Source organism: Panulirus ornatus, chromosome 46 (genome assembly GCF_036320965.1).
Source record: "Panulirus ornatus isolate Po-2019 chromosome 46, ASM3632096v1, whole genome shotgun sequence".
Lineage (NCBI taxonomy): Eukaryota > Metazoa > Arthropoda > Malacostraca > Decapoda > Palinuridae > Panulirus > Panulirus ornatus.
The window spans coordinates 41,441,297-41,459,355 of NC_092269.1; the positions used below are offsets into that span (position 1 = coordinate 41,441,297).

The window sequence follows — 18,059 nt, forward strand, 5'->3', positions numbered from 1 at the left end:
TGGTAAGAATAATACTAAGAATGATGTGGCTTTATTGTATGTTGTATGGGTGCACTGTGACTTTTGGCTCACCTTGTATAATTCATTGAAACCAAAAACATTAATCACAGCCAAGCCCCACAGAACCTTTATGTCTTTCACTCCATCTATTCTTAGCTTTTCCCTTGTCTTTGTTCCCTCCACTTCCAACATATATACCCTCACAGTCATCCTCTCTTCACTGATCCTTTCCATATGTCCTATACATTTCAGCACACCCTGTTCAGCTCTTTCATACACACTTTTCTTACTTCCACATATCTCTCTTATTCTATCACTTATTTGTTGTCTTACCCTATCATTTCTTATTCAGTCAACACCTCATCACACCACATGTTGTCTAGAGCTCTAACAGTAGTTTCTAACACATTCACCCACTTCTGCATCTTATCAGCTAATATCATCTTGGGGAATGAAGTTATGTAAATGGGCTGAACCAAGGAATATAAAAAGGCAGATGTAAACCAAAGAACAGTCTGCATAGCTTGGCTCTGGATGGATGCTCTGGTTTCAAACCAATATGCATGGCAGCTTCAGATGACATATAAATGGGGCTATTATTCATTTGGTCCTAAGACCACCTTGCTAAGGTAGAAGAAGCAATCGTGTGTTAAAGAGAAAAAAAACACCATACCTTATGTTTCAAAAGCACAGTGAGTTGAGAACGCAAAATGAGTCCTCTAAGGGTACCAAATGACTTGAAGTAGCGCACTTCTTCACCCGTAGGAATGGAGTCCACAACTGGGAAGCCATTGTAGGTGTAGGCCTTGAGAACAGCCACAATTCTTCTGACTCTCTCAACACTTCTCAAGGTGACAACAGGCCTATTCATAACCTAAAGGAGTTATAAATATCAAGAATCCAGTATAAATATTTGATCTGAGCTTTTCAATGTATGGCAAAACTAAAAATTATTTCTCTAAGGAGTATGTCTCTGATAACTTATTTGTAAAGGTTGATACTTTTCAAAAGCTGTTTACAAGGGTCAAGATGCTGTAAATTTGAAAACCCTATTTTATATACATATGTAACCATCTTAAATTGTAAGAAGTAGGAATAAAAGCTCTCTAGTATATATGACCGATAAAGAAATTAAACACAAACACCTAGCTAAACTAATTTCATCTTCCTACCTACCTCCAATTCTCTGCTTTTAATTCTGATCATTTAAATATCACATTTCCGCATCATAAACACTAACATCATTAAAATTCATGTAAAACTATGACATCTTACCTCTGTGGCATAAATATTGTTTGAAAGAGGTGGAGCAACCCAAGCCATAATAGGGACACCTTGCATTTGAATATGGATATCGTACAGACCCTGCAAGTTTCAATGCGATCAGACTTCCTCACAGATATCATCTCTTCAAAGGAGAAAATCAGTGCAACAGGCTATTTACTTAAAGCTAAAAACCTGGTTGAAGACAACTGTTTGTATACTTCAAATAACAACACTTTATAAGAAAACCATTTCAATCATTCCTACAATTAAAGCTTACATACCTCATTAAAGAAGTCTCCCACCCATTTAGCCACCATGAGAATAATCATTAGAGGTAAGCCAAAAGTTATGTTACCCACACACTCCATCAGGATTACGGTCAAACTTAGAGTCATCCGTACAACACCACCAAGCATTGCTCCAGCTCCAACCAGTGCATATTTGCCTTCATCTGCCCATTCCTGGAAACAAGAAGTATTCATGAGATATCAATGTCTTTTTAATGTTAACAATCTACTCACAAACTTAAGGAGGTATTCATTAGATATTACTGTCTTTCAAAGGTCAATAATCTCACAATCTGCTAAAGGTATTCCATCTATCTATATCTCTGATGCCTATTTCAATTGGAACTCCCTCAAAGGGGTAACCACAGCAAAAGAGTCTCCATAACTAAAGAACTCCACTGCCACTCCTTAGCCCTTGGTACCTCACCCTTAACAGGCTACTGGCAGAGGGCAAGTCTGGCACAGTATCTGCAGAGGCTCCTACCTAATGTTCCCAATGGCTACTTCTATCAAATGCTCATACATAAAACTTCTGCCTAATGTTTCTACCTTTCATATGTCATCAGTTCATTCACAAACCTCAGGAGATTTTAATTAAGCATTTGTAAGTTATAAAGGGCAACAGCTCTCAAAACCTTCAGGAGGTACTCATCAGGCATTGCTAGCTTTTGAAGGTAAGTCTACAAGCAAATCTCAAGAGGTATTCATTAAACGTCAGTATGTTTTAAAGGTCAACAGTTCACTCAAAAACTTCAAGAGACATTCACTAGGTATTACCGACTTTTAGAGGTCAATAGTTCACTCAAAATCTTCAAAAAGTATTAACTGGATATCACTAACTTTTGAAAAGTCAAAAGTTCCCTCAAAAACTTTTGGAAGCTTTCATCTTACATTTCCGTCTATAAAAGGTTAGCAGTTCACTCACAAACTTTAAGAGGCATTTAGTATGCATAACAATCTTTTAAAGCTCCACAGTTCACTCATAAACTTCATAAAAACATTCCATTGCTCTTGAAAGATCCTTTCAAAGCAAACTTCATTCTAACTCTGTATCATGTATGTCTAATTATATGAATGGTGATAAAAGGGAGAAAACACTTTACTAATAAGACGGTTTTGATCTACATAAGGGATATGGATGACTAACCCACAATCTCAGGAAAAGAGCAGATTCTGTTCCAAAATCAGTGAAAGACAGAGCAATAGTTTAGGTTAAATGTCAAGTCAGACAGCAATGTAATATGTAAAACAGTTATTAAGAGTTTTCATTTGAGGAGCTAAAAAATATAATACATATAATGGGTAGATCTGAATCCTAATAAAAAACTGATAGGATCTGACAAAAGGGTTGACAATCTAAAAGCATGGATGAATTCTATGAGGATGATGGAACTAAAACTTTTTAACATATGGGCTGTCTATCTGTTTATGCCTCTGGTGTCTATTCCCTTTGGGATCTCCCTTAAGGGAACGGCCACAGTAAAAGAGTCTCCATAACCGGTGAACTCTAAGTCACTTCTTATGGGCTGTGAGTATATACATAAATAAATGTATGCATAAATGGATGTGGACAGGGAGATGTGGTTTCAATGCATTACACATGACAGCTACAGAATGAGCATGTGCGAATGTGGCCTTTCTTCACCGGTTTCCTGGTGCTACAACGCTGAAGCAGGGGCAGTGTTTGGGTGTGGAAAAAAGAGAATGTGCATGTTATCTTTTTTCTTTTCCTTCATACACTTGTGCTGTTTCCTGTGGGATGGGGTGGTGTCGGGAATGGATGAAGGTGAGCAAATAAGAATATGTACATATGAATATATGTGTCCTCCCTGGGGACAGGGGAGAAAGAATACTTCCCATGTATTCCCTGCATGTTGTAGAAGGCGACTAAAAGGGAAGGAAGCTGGGGGCTGGAAATCCTCCCCTCTCATTTTTTTTTTTTAATTTTCCAAAAGAAGGAACAGAGAAAGGGGCCAGGTGAGGATATTCCCTCAAAGGCCCAGTCCTCTGTTCTTAACGCTACCTCACTAATGCGGGAAATGGTGAATAGTAAGAAAGAAAAAGAATATATGTGTATGTATAAGTATGTGTATGATTGTAGGAAGAGAGGAAAGTGATTGGTTTCCAATGAATATTGGTTTGCGGCTGGGGTCCGTGATGTCTCCGTGGTTGTTTAATTTGTTTATGGATGAGGTTGTTAGGGAGATGAATGCAAGATTTTTGGAGAAGGGGGAAAGTATACAGTCTGTTCTGGATGAGAGGGCTTGGGAAGTGAGTCAGTTGTTGCCCGCTGATGATACAGCACTGATGGCTGATTCGGGTGAGAAACTGCAGAAGTTGGCGACTGAGTTTGGTAAAGTGTGTGAAAAAAGAAAGCTGAGAGTAAATGTGAACAAGGGCAAGGCTATTAGGCTCAGTAGGGTTGAGGGACAAGTTAATTGGGAGGTAAGCTGAATGGAGAAAAACGGGAGGAAGTGAAGGGTTTTAGATATCTAGGAGTGGATTTAGCAGCGGATGGAACCATGGAAGCAGAAGTGAGTCACAGGGTGGGAGAGGAAGTGAAGGTTTTGGGAGCATTGAAGAATGTGTGGAAGGCAAGAATGTTATCTCTGACAGCAAAAATGGATATATTTGAAGGAATAGTGGTTCCAACGATGTTATATGGTTGCGAGGCATGGGCTATTGATAAGGTTGTGCGGAGGAGGGTGAATGTGTTGGAAATGAGATGTTTGAGGATAATATGTGGTGTGAGGTGGTTTGATCAAGTATGTAATGAAAGGTTAGGACAGATGTGTTGTAATAAAAAGTGTGGGTGAGAGAGCATTAGAGGGTGTACTGAGTTTTTCAAATTGTGCAAAAGAAGAAAACTGAGAGTAAATATGAATAAGAGCAAGGTTATTAGGTACAGTAGGGTTGAGGGACAAGTCAATTGGGAGGTAAGTTTGAATGGAGAAAAACTGGAGGAAGTTAAGTGTTTTAGATATCTGGGAGTGGATCTGGAAGAGGAAGTGAATCATAGGATGGGGGAGGGGGCGAAAATCCTGGAAGCCTCGAAGAATGTTTGGAAGTCAAGAACATTATCTCGGAAAGCAAAAATGGGTATGTTTGAAGGAATAGTGGTTCCAACAATGTTGTATGGTTGCGAGGAGTGGGCTATGGATAGAGTTGTGCGGAGGAGGGTGGATGTGCCAGAAATGAGATGTTTGAGGACAATGTGTGGTGTGAGGTGGTTTGATCGAGTAAGTAATGTAAGGGTAAAATAGATGTGTGGAAATGAAGAGAGTGTGGTTGAGAGAGCAGAAGAGGGTGTTTTGAAATGGTTTGGGCACATGGAGAGAATGAGTGAGGAAAGATTGACCAACAGGATATATGTGTCAGAGGTGGAGGGAACGAGGAGAAGTGGGAGACCAAATTGGAGGTGGAAAGATGGCGTGAAAATGATTTTGAGTGATCGGGGCCTGAACATGCAGGAGGGTGAAAGGCGGGCAAGGAATAGAGTGAATTGGATCGATGTGGTATACCGGCGTTGACGTGCTGTCAGTGGACTGAATCAGGGCATGTGAAGCGTCTGGGGTAAACCATGGAAAGTTCTGTGGGGCCTGGATGTGGAAAGGGAGCTGTGGTTTCGGGCATTATTGCATGACAGCTAGAGACTGAGTGTGAACAAATGGGGCCTTTGTTGTCTTTACCTAGCGCTACCTCGCATACATGAGGGGGGAGGGGGATGGTATTCCATGTGTGGCGAGGTGGCGATGGGAATGAATAAAGGCAGACAGTGTGAAGTGTGTTCATGGGTATATATGTATGTGTCTGTGTGTGTATATATATGTGTACATTGAGATGTATAGGTATGTATATTTGCGTGTGTGGACGTGTATGTATATACATGTGTATGTGGGTGGGTTGGGCCATTTCTTCTTCAGTTTCCTTGCGCTACCTCGCAAATGCGGGAGACAGTGACAAAGCAAAATAATAATAATAGAAATATATATATATCCCTATCCCTGGGGATAGGAGAGAAAGAATACTTCCCATGCATTCCTCACGTGTTGTAGAAGGCAACTAAAGGGGATGGGAGCGGCGGGGCTAGGAACCCTCCCCTCCTTGTATTTTAACTTTCTAAAAGGGGAAACAGAAGAAGGAGTCACGCGGGGAGTGCTCATCCTCCTCGAAGGCTCAGATTGGGGTGTCTAAATGTATGTGGATGTAACCAAGATGAGAAAAAAGGAGAGTTAGGTAGAATGTTTGAGGAGAGGAACCTGGATGTTTTGGCTCTGAGTGAAACGAAGCTCAAGGGTAAGGGGGAAGAGTGGTTTGGGAATGTCTTGGGAGTAAAGTCAGGGGTTGGTGAGAGGACAAGAGGAAGGGAAGGAGTAGCACTACTCCTGAAACAGGAATGGTGGGAGTATGTGATAGAGTGTAAGAAAGTAAACTCTAGATTGATATGGGTAAAACTGAAAGCTGATGGAGAGAGATGGGTGATTATTGGTGCATATACACCTGGGCATGAGAAGAAAGATCATGAGAGGCAAGTGTTTTGGGAGCAGCTGAAAGAGTGAGTTAGTAGTTTTGATGCACGAGACCAGGTTATAGTGATGGGTGATTTGAATGCAAAGGTGAGTAATGTGGCAGTTGAGGGAATAATTGGTATACATGGGGTCTTCAGTGTTATAAATGGTAATGGTGAAGAGCTTGTAGATTTGTGTGCTGAAAAAGGACTGGTGATTGGGAATACCTGGTTTAAAAAGAGAGATATACATAAGTATACGTATGTAAGTAGGAGAGATGGCCAGAGAGCGTTATTGCATTACGTGTTAATTGATAGGCGCGCGAAAGAGAGACTTTTGGATGTTAATGAACTGAGAGGTGCAACTGGAGGGAAGTCTGATCATCATCTTGTGGAGGCGAAGGTGAAGATTTGTAGAGGTTTTCAGAAAGGAAGAGAGAATGTTGGGGTGAAGAGAGTGGTGAGAGTAAGTGAGCTTGGGAAGGAGACTTGTGTGAGGAAGTACCAGGAGAGACTGAGTACAGAATGGAAAAAGGTGAGAACAAAGGAGGTAAGGGGAGTGGGGGAGGAATGGGATGTATTTAGGGAAGCAGTGATGGCTTGTGCAAAAGATGCTTCTGGCATGAGAAGCGTGGGAGGTGGGCAGATTAGAAAGGGTAGTAAGTGGTGGGATGAAGAAGTAAGATTATTAGTGAAAGAGAAATGAGAGGCATTTGGACGATTTTTGCAGGGAAATAATGCAAATGAGTGGGAGAAATATAAAAGAAAGAGGCAGGAGGTCAAGAGAAAGGGGCAAGAGGTGAAAAAGTGAGCAAATGAGAGTTGGGGTGAGAGAGTATCATCAAATTTTAGGGAGAATAAAAAGATGTTTTGGAAGGAGGTAAATAAAGTGCGTAAGACATGGGAACAAATGGGAACTTCAGTGAAGGGGGCATATGGGGAGGTGATAACAAGTAGTGGTGATGTGAGAAGGAGATGGAGTGAGTATTTTAAAGATTTGTTGAATGTGTTTGATGATAGAGTGGCAGATATAGGGTGTTTTGGTCGAGGTAGTGTGCAAAGTGAGAGGGTTAGGGAAAATGATTTGGTAAATAGAGAAGAGGTAGTAAATGCTTTGCGAAAGATGAAAGCCGGCAAGGCAGCGGGCGTGGATGGTATTGCAGTGGAATTTATAAAAAAAAGGGGGGGGGGTGACTGTATTGTTGAATGATTGGTAAGGTTATTTAAACTATGTATGATTCATGGTGAGGTGCCTGAGGATTGGCGGAATGCTTGCACATTGCCACTGTACAAAGGCAAGGGGGATAAGAGTGAGTGCTCAAATTACAGAGGTATAAGTTTGTTGAGTATTCCTGGTAAATTATATGGGAGGGTACTGATTGAGAGGGTGAAGGCATGAACAGAGCATCAGATTGGGGAGGAGCAGTGTGGTTTCAGAAGTGGTAGAGGATGGATGGATCAGGTGTTTGCCTTGAAGAATGTATGTGAGGAAATACTTAGAAAAACAAATGGATTTGTATGTAGCATTTATGGATCTGGAGAAGGCATATGATAGAGGTGATAGAGATGCTCTGTGGAAGGTATTAAGAATATATGGTGTGGGAGGCAAGTTGTTAGAAGCAGTGAAAAGTTTTTATCGAGGATGTAAGGCATGTGTACGTGTAGGAAGAGAGGAAAATGATTGGTTCTCAGTGAATGTAGGTTTGCAGCAGGGGTGTGTGATGTCTCCATGGTTCTTTGATTTATTTATGGATGGGGTTGTTAGGGAGGTGAATGCAAGAGTTTTGGAAAGAGGGGCAAGTATGCAGTCTGTTGTGGATGGGAGAGCTTGGGAAGTGAGTCAGTTGTTGTTTGTTGATGATACAACGCTGGTGGCTGATTCATGTGAGAAACTGCAGAAGCTGGTGACTGAGTTTGGTAAAGTGTGTGAAAGAAGAAAGTTGAGAGTAAATGTGAATAAAAGCAAGGTTATTAGGTACAGTAGGGTTGAGGGTGAAGTCAATTGGGAGGTAAGTTTGAATGGAGAAAAACTGGAGGAAGTGAAGTGTTTTAGATATCAGGGAGTGGATTTGGCAGCGGATGGAACCATGGAAGCAGAAGTGAATCATAGGGTGGGGGAGGGGGCGAAAATTCTGGGAGCATTGAAGAATGTGTGGAAGTCAAGAACATTATCTCGGAAAGCAAAAATGGGTATGTTTGAAGGAATAGTGGTTCCAACAATGTTGTATGGTTGCAAGGCGTGGGCTATGGATAGAGTTGTGCGGAGGAGGGTGGATGTGCCGGAAATGAGATGTTTGAGGACAATATGTGGTGTGAGGTGGTTTGATCGAGTAAGTAATAATAGGGTAAGAGAGATGTGAGGTAATAAAAAGAGTGTGGTTGAGAGAGCAGAAGAGGGTGTTTTGAAATGGTTTGGTCACATGGAGAGAATGAGTGAGGAAAGATTGACCAAGAGGATATATGTCAGAGGTGGAGGGAAAGGGGAGAAGTGGGAGACCAAATTGGAGGTGGAAAGATGGAGTGAAAAAGATTTTGAGTGATCGGAGTCTGAACATGCAGGAGGGTGAAAAGCATGCAAGGAATAGAGTGAATTGGAACGATGTGTTATACCGGGGTTGACGTGCTGTCAATGGATTGAACCACGACATGTGAAGCATCTGGGGTAAACCATGGAAAGTTCTGTGGGGCCTGGATGTGGAAAGGGAGCTCTGGTTTTGGTGCATTATTACATGACAGCTAGAGACTGAGTGTGAACGAATGGGGCCTTTGTTGTCTTTTCCTAGCGCTACCTCGCACACATGAGGGAGGAGGGGGATGTTACTCCATGTGTGGCGAGGTGGCGATGGGACTGAATAAAGGCAGACAGACAGTATGAATTATGTACATTTGTATATCTGTATATGTCTGTGTGTGTATATATATGTATACATTGAGTTGTACAGGTATTATATTTGCGTGTGTAGACGTGTATGTATATACACGTGTATGTGGGTGGGTTGGGCCATTCTTTCGTCTGTTTCCTTATACTACCTCGCTAATGCGGGAGACAGCGACAAAGCAAAATAAATAATTTTTTTTTATATATTTTGCTTTGTCGCTGTCTCCCACGTTAGGGAGGTAGCGCAAGGAAACAGACAAAAGAATGGCCCAAACCACCCTCATACACATGTATGTACATACACGTCCATACACGCAAATATACATACCTATACATCTCAATGTACACATATATATACACACACAGACATATACATGTATACACATGTACATAATTCATACTGTCTGCCTTTATATGTTCCCATCGCCACCTCGCCACACATGGAATAACAACCCCCTCCCCCCTCATGTGTGCGAGGTAGCACTAGGAAAAGACACCAAAGGCCCCATTCGTTCATACTCAGTCTCTAGCTGTCATGTAATAATGCACCGAAACCACAGCTCCCTTTCCACATCCAGGCCCCACACAACTTTCTATGGTTTACCCCAGACGCTTCACATGCCCTGGTTCAATCCATTGACAGCACGTTGACCCCAGTATACCACATCGTTCCAATTCACTCTATTCCTTGCCCTCCTTTCACCCTCCTGCATGTTCAGGCCCCGATCACTCAAAATCTTTTTCACTCCATCTTTCCATCTAAAGTTTGGTCTCCCACTTCTCCTCGTTCCCTCAACCTCCGACACATATATCCTCTTGGTCAATCTTTCCTCACTCATTCTCTCCATGTGACCAAACCATTTCAAAACACCCTTTTCTGCTCTCTCAACCACACTCTTTTTATTTCCACACATCTCTCTTACCCTTACATTACTTACTCTATCAAACCACCTCACACCACATATTGTCCTCAAACATCTCATTTCCAGCACATCCACCCTCCTGGCACAACTCTATCCATAGCCCACACCTCGCAACCATACAACATTGTTGGAACCACTATTCCTTCAAACATACCCATTTTTGCTTTCCGAGATAATGTTCTTGACTTCCAAACATTCTTCAAGGCTCCCAGAATTTTCACCCCCTCCCCCACCCTATGATTCACTTCCGCTTCCATGGTTCCATCCGCTGCCAGATCCACTCCCAGATATCTAAAACACTTTACTTCCTCCAGTTTTTCTCCATTCAAACTCACCTCCCAATTGACTTGACCCTCAACCCTACTGTACCTAATAACCTTGCTCTTATTCACATTTACTCTCAACTTTCTTCTTTCACACACTTTACCAAACTCAGTCACCAGCTTCTGCAGTTTCTTACATGAATCAGCCACCAGCGCTGTATCATCAGCGAATAACAACTGACTCACTTCCCAAGCTCTCTCATCCACAACAGACTTCATACTTGCCCCTCTTTCCAATACTCTTGCATTCACCTCCCTAACAACCCCATCCATAAACAAATTAAACAACCATGGAGACATCACACACCCCTGCCGCAAACCTACATTCACTGAGAACCAATCACTTTCTTCTCTTCCTACACCTACACATGGCTTACATCCTCGATAAAAACTTTTCACTGCTTCTAACAACTTGCCTCCCACACCATATATTCTTAAAACCTTCCACAGAGCATCTCTATCAACTCTGTCATATGCCTTCTCCAGATCCATAAATGCTACATACAAATCCATTTGTTTTTCTAAGTATTTCTCAAGTACATTTTTCAAAGCAAACACCTGATCCACACATCCTCTACCACTTCTGAAGCCACACTGCTCTTCCCCAATCTGATGCTCTGTACATGCCTTCACCCTCTCAATCAATACCCTCCCATATAATTTACCAGGAATACTCAACAAACTTATACCTCTGTAATTTGAGCACTCACTCTTATCCCCTTTGCTTTTGTAAAATGGCACTATGCAAGCATTCTGCCAATCCTCAGGCACCTCACCATGAATCATACATACATTAAATAACCTTACCAACCAGTCAACAATACAGTCATCCCCTTTTTAAATAAATTCCACTGCAATACCATCCAAACCTGCTGCCTTGCCGGCTTTCATCTTCCATAAAGCTTTTACTACCTCTTCTCTATTTACCAAATCATTTTCCCTAACCCTCTCGCTTTGCACACCACCTCGACCAAAACACCCTATATCTGCAACTCTATCATCAAACACATTCAACAAACCTTCAAAATACTCACTCCATCTCCTTCTCACATCACCACTACTTGTTATCACCTCCCCATTAGCCCCCTTCACTGAAGTTCCCATTTGCTCCCTTGTCTTACGCACTTTATTTACCTCCTTCCAGAACATCTTTTTATTCTCCCTGAAATTTAATGATACTCTCTCACCACAACTCTCATTTGCCCTCTTTTTCACCTCTTGCACCTTTCTCTTGACCTCCTGCCTCTTTCTTTTATACCTCTCCCACTCATTTGCATTTTTTCCCTGCAAAAATTGTCCAAATGTCTCTCTCTTCTCTTTCACTAATAATCTTACTTCTTCATCCCACCACTCACTACCTTTTTTAATCAACCCACCTCCCACACTTCTCATGCCACAAGCATCTTTTGCGCACGCCATCACTGCTTCCCTAAATACATCCCATTCCTCCCCCACTCCCCTTACCTCCTTTGTTCTCACCTTTTTCCATTCTGTACTCGGTCTCTCCTGGTACTTCCTCACACAAAAGTCCTTCCCAAGCTCACTTACTCTCACCACTCTCTTCACCCCAACATGCTCTCTTCTTTTCTGAAAACCCCCACAAATCATCACCTTCACCTCCACAAGATAATGATCAGACATCCCTCCAGTTGCACCTCTCAGCACATTAACATCCAAAAGTCTCTCTTTCATGCGTCTATCAATTAACACGTAATCCAATAACGCTCTCTGGCCATCTCTCCTACTTACATACCTATACTTATTTATATCTCGCTTTTCAAACCAGGTATTCCCAATCACCAGTCCTTTTTCAGCACATAAATCTACAAGCTCTTCACCATTTCCATTTACAACACTGAACACTCTATGTATACCAATTATTCCCTCAACTGCCACATTACTCATCTTTGCATTCAAATCACCCATCACTATAACCCGGTCTTGTGCATCAAAACCACTAACACACTCATTCAGCTGCTCCCAAAACACTTGCCTCTCATGATCTTTCTTCTCATGCCCAGGTGCATATGCAACAACAATCACCCATCTCTCTCCATCAACTTTCAGTTTTACCCACATCAATCTAGAATTTACTTTCTTACACTCTATCACATAATCCCACAACTCCTGATTCAGGAGTAGCGCTACTCCTTCCCTTGCTCTTGTCCTCTCACTAACCCCTGACTTTAGTCCCAAGACATTCCCAAACCACTCTTCCCCTTTACCCTCAGAGCCAAAACATCCAGGTTCCTTTCCTCAAACATACTACCTATCTCTCCTTTTTTTCTCATCTTAGTTACATCCACACATATTTAGACACCCCAATCTGAGCCTTCGAGGAGGATGAGCACTCCTCGCATGACTCCTTCTGTTTCCCCTTTTAGAAAGTTAAAATACAAGGAGGGGAGGGTTTCTGGTCCCCTCCCGTCCCCTTTAGTCGCCTTCTACGACACGTGAGGAATGCGTGGGAAGTATTCTTTCTCCCCTATCCCCAGGGATCAAAATAAATAAATAAATATATATATATCGAGTAAGTAATGAAAGGGTAAGAGAGATGTGTGTTAATAAAAAGAGTGTGGTTGAGAGAGCAGAAGAGGGTGTTTTGAAATGGTTTGGTCACATGGAGAGAATGAGTGAGAAAGACTGACAAAGAGGATATATGTGTCAGAGGTGGAGGGAACAAGAAGTGGAAGATGAAATTGGAGGTGGAAATCTGGAGTGAAAAAGATTTTGAGTGATCGGGGCCTGAACATGCAGGAGGGTGAAAGGCATGGAAGGAATTGTGTGAACTGGAACGATGTGGTATACTGGGGTCGACATGCTGTCAATGGATTGAACCACGGCATGTGAAACATTTAGGGTAAACCATGAAAAATTTTGTGGGGCCTGGATGTGGAAAGGGAGCTGTGGTTTCGGTGCATTATACATGATAGCTAGAGACTGAATGTGAACGAATGTGGCCTTTTTCATCTTTCCTTAGTGCTACCTCACACATGCAGGAGGAGGGGGCTGTCATTTCATGTGTGGCGGGGTAGAGATGGGAATGAATGAGGACAGACAGTATGAATTATGTACGTGTGTATATGTGTATATGTCTGTGTGTATATATATATGTATATGTTGAGATGTATAGGTATGTATATGCACGTGTGTGGACGTGTATGTATAAACATGTGTTACATGTGTATATGGCTGGGTTGGGCCATTCTTTCCTCTGTTTCCTTGCGCTACCTTGCTAATGTGGGAGACAGCGACAAAGAATAAAATAAATATGTGAGAAATACTTAGAAAACAGATGGATATGTATGTCACATTCATGGATCTAGAGAAGACATAAGATAGAGTAGATAGAGATGCTTTGTGGAAGGTCTTAGGAGTATATGGTGTGGGAGGAAAGTTGCTAAAAGCAGTGAAAAGTTTTACCAAGGAAGTAAGGCATGTGTATGAGTAGGGAAAAGGAGAGTGATTGGTTCCCAGTGAATGTTGGTCTGTGACAGCGGTGTGTGATGTCCTCAAGGTGGTTTAATTTGTTTATGGATGGGGTGATTTGGAAATTAAATGCAAGAGTTTTGGAGAGAGGTGCGAGTATGCAGTATATCGGGGTTGAGAGGGCCTGGGAAGTGAGTCAGTTGCTGTTCACCGATGATACAGCTCTTGTGACTGATTCATGTGAGAAACTGCAGAGGATGGTGACCGAGTTTGGAAAAGTGTGTGAAAGGAGAAAGTTAGGAGTAAATGTGAATAAGAGCATGGTTATTAGGTTCAGCAGGATTGAGGGACAAGTTAATTACGATGTAAGTATGAATGGAGAAAAACTGATGGAAGTGGTGTTTCAGATATCTGGGAGTGGACTCAGCAATGGATGGAATCATGGAAATGGAAGTGAGTCATAGGGTGGGGGAGGGAGCAAAGGTTCTGGGAGCAATGAAGAATGTGCAGAAGGTGAGAACGTTATCTCGGAGAGGAAAAATTGGTATGTCTGAAGGAATAGTAGTTCCAACAATGTTATACGGTTGCGAGTCATGGACTAGGGTTGTATGGAAGAGGGTGATTGTGTTGGAAATGAAATGTTTGAGAACAATACGTGGTGTGAGGTGGTTTGATCGAGTAAGTAATGTAAGGGTAAGAGAGATGCGTGGAAATAAAAAGTGTGTGGTTGAAAGAGCAGATGAGGGTGTGTTGAAATGGTTTGGACATATGGAGAGAATGAGTGAAGAAAAATTGACTAATAGGATATATATGTCAGAGGTGGAGGGAACAAGGAGAAGCAGGAAACCAAACTGGAGGTGAAGGATGGAGTGAAAAAGTTTTGAGTGATTGGCGCTGGAACATACAGGAGGGTGAGAGGCGTGCAAGGAATAGAGTGCATTGGAATGATGTGGTATACTGGGATCAATGTGCTGTCAATGGACTGAACTAGGGCATGTGAAACATCTGGGGTATACCATGGAAAGGTCTGAAGAGATTGGTTGTGGATAAGGAACTATGGTTTCGGTGCATTACACATGACAGCTAGAGACTGAGTGTAAACGAATGTGGCCATGATAAAAGACTCAGATAGACCGATGAATACAGAGATTGATGGGTAGATATCTATATCAAACCAATTATGTAATTCCTACACAGTAGTACAGATTGAAGACATGATCTCTTAAATCAATATTAACCATTTTGAATATATATGTAAGAAACAAATTCATCCCTGGGGATAGGGGAGAAAGAATACTTCCCACGTATTCCCTGCGTGTCGTAGAGGGCGACTAAAAGGGGAGGGAGCGGGGAGCTGGAAATCCTCCCCTCCCATTTCTAATTTTCCAAAAGAAGGAACGGAGAGGTAGGCCAAGTGAGGATATACCCTCTAAGGCTCACTCCTCTGTTCTGAACTGTAACTCGCCAACAAGGGATAAGGTGAATACGTATCAAAAAAAATTTATCAAATGAGATACAGCAAAACATGTATAATAAGAAATAACTGAAAAAGGTATACGGTAATTCCAACTTCAAACAACCTGATTAGGGAAGAGGAGAGACATGAGTTTGCCCACAAGCCGACCCCAGGCAGCTCCGCATAGTAGCGTTGGGATAAACAGGCCAGAAGGGATTCCCAGGCCATACGTCCAACATGCCAAGAAGTAGTAACACACAAAGAATATGCTCAAAGTTGCCCACTCAAAAGATTCTAAAAAGAAAAAAGAAAAACCACTTGTTAAAACAATAAACAGAGACGATGATAAAGTAAGATAAAAATGAAAATCATGTCTAAAAGTTACACAACATATGAAGTCAATAAATTAAGATAAAATTGATATGTCTAAAAGTTACATAAAATATAAAGTCAATAAATCATGATAAAAATGGAAATGCTGTCTAGGAGTAACATAAAATATGAAATCAATGATGCATGAAAGAAGTATCAGCAACCATGATGAGCTTTAAGCTTCTTTTATATAAACTGTTCAGGCAAACCAATTCAAGAGTACCATTACAAACCTTGATCATTCCCTAATATTGTAGGAGTATATGATTTTCTATGCAAGGTGACTGTTCACCTCTAACATCACCTGAATGTCTACCTGACTAAAATGCCTTGATCCTTCCAATACATGTGAATAATGAAAAGTACTCCAGACAAGTCATGAAGTGTTCTTCAACACACGTCAACTCCATCCTCCTAGCTTTGAAAACTACTCCATTCGGCAACTAAACAATAAACAGTGCTACCATCACTTCAACAAGACATTTATGGAATAGCTCTCCTCTGCTGATAAGTGTTCATAGTATTGTGTTAGTACACAATTAGGTATAGAAAAATATAGAGGTTTTGAAAATATCAAATCCTTTCCTCTCTAAGGTAGTGTCACATGAACATGATAGATCTATCTGTCTATTTATTTAGATATATCTGAATATATTTTGAATGGAGCAAAACTGGAGGAAGTAAAGTGTTTTAGATATCTGGGAGTGGATTTGGCAGCGGATGGAACCATGGAAGCGGATGTGGATCATAGGGTGGGGGAGGAGGCGAAAATCCTGGGAGCCTTGAAGAATGTGTGGAAGTCGAGAACATTATCTCGGAAAACAAAAATGGCTATGTTTGAAGGAATAGTGGTTCCAACAATGTTGTATGGTTGCGAGGCGTGGGCTATGGATAGAGTTGTGCGCAGGAGGATGGATGTGCTGGAAAAGAGATGTTTGAGGACAATGTGTGGTGTGAGGTGGTTTGATCGAGTAAGAAACGTAAGGGTAAGAGAGATGTGTGGAAACAAAAAGAGCGTGGTTGAGAGAGCAGAAGAGGGTGTTTTGAAATGGTTTGGGCACATGGAGAGAATGAGTGAGGAAAGATTGACCAAGAGGATATATGTGTCAGAAGTGGAGGGAACGAGGAGAAGTGGGAGACCAAATTGGAGGTGGAAAGATGGAGTGAAAAAGATTTTGTGTGATTGGGGCCTGAACATGCAGGAGGGTGAAAGGAGGGCAAGGAATAGAGTGAATTGGATCGATGTGGTATACCTAGGTTGACGTGCTGTCAGTGGATTGCATCAGGGCATGTGAAGCGTCTGGGGTAAACCATGGAAAGCTGTGTAGGTATGTATATTTGCGTGTGTGGACATATGTATATACATGTGTATGGGGGTGGGTTGGGCCATTTCTTTCGTCTGTTTCCTTGCGCTACCTCGCAAACGCAGGAGACAGCGACAAAAAAAAAAAAAAAAAAAAAAAAAAAAAAAAAAAAAAATCTGATGCTTGTTCCCAAATGAAACTCCCTCAAGAGAGTGGCCAAAGCAATTGTCTCTATTACTAGTGAACTCCTGCACCACTTCTTAGCCATTAGTGCCTCACCTATAACAATCCACTGGCAGAGGGCAACTCTAGTTCAGTGTTTGCACAGGCTCCAACCTTATGTTCTTACTATTTCTAACTAAAGCTCCTTCCTAAAGTCCCTACCTACTACTTCTACACAATGCTTACACCTAATACTCCAGCCTAAATGTTTCCACCTACTACTACTAACTATTGCTTCCACAATTTTGCCAAAAGGCAGGGTAAGCACACATTACTCACTGCAGGAAAATCCAGAGCTACGAAGAAAGAGCTGTGTGAGTTAAGTGTTATGTGTGACAAGTAAAGACTGTTTATGGACAGAATGTCAGTAGTCCATATGTGGGTCACACAGAAAGTGAACACAGTTAAGGTGGGTCAAAGGAGTGCAACTTGACAACCACTTTAGTGCTGACTCACTATACTTTGGTACTTCTAACCAAAACCATGATCAGAACTTTCCCACCCTCAGGGGTGCGTGATGTCTCCATGGTTGTATAATTTGTTTATGGATGGGGTTGTCAGGGAGGTGAATGCAAGAGTTTTGGAGAGAGGGGCAAGTATGAAGTCTGTTGTGGATGAGAGAGCTTGGGAAAAGAGTCAGTTGTTGTTCGCTGATGATACAGCGCTGGTGGCTGATTCAGGTGAGAAACTACAGAAGTTGGTGACTGAGTTTGGTAAAGTGTGTGAAAGAAGAAAGCTGAGAGTAAATGTGAATAAGAGCAAGGTTATTAGGTACAGAAGAGTTGAGGGACAAGTCAATTAGGAGGTAAGTCTGAATGGAGAAAAACTAGAGGAAGTGAAGTGTTTTAGATATCTGGGAGTGGATTTGGCAGAGGATGGAACCATGGAAGTGAAAGTGAGTCACACGGTGGGGGAGGGGGCGAAGGTTCTGGGATTGCTGAAAAATGTGTGGAAAGCGAGAACACTATCTCAGAAAGCAAAAATGGGTATGTTTGAAGGAATAGTAGTTCCAACAATGTTATATGGTTGCGAGGCATGGGCTATAGATAGAGTTGTGCAAAGGAGGGTGGGTGTGTTGGAAATGAGATGTTT

At 41.8% G+C, this 18,059-nt stretch overlaps 1 protein-coding gene across 1 annotated transcript in view; it reads right to left on the reverse strand.

Annotated features, from left to right (window-relative positions):
• The window catches only part of ClC-b (chloride channel protein 7), a 106,508-nt gene that overhangs the window by 21,768 nt on the left and 66,681 nt on the right, over positions 1–18,059 (reverse strand). Inside the window, exons 12-15 of the mRNA XM_071689324.1 lie at positions 15,194–15,363; positions 1,548–1,727; positions 1,276–1,365; positions 674–874 (exon numbers count right to left, since the gene is read on the reverse strand). Of these exons, the coding sequence (XP_071545425.1) occupies positions 674–874; positions 1,276–1,365; positions 1,548–1,727; positions 15,194–15,363 (641 nt within the window). The remainder of the gene's footprint in view (positions 1–673; positions 875–1,275; positions 1,366–1,547; positions 1,728–15,193; positions 15,364–18,059) is intronic.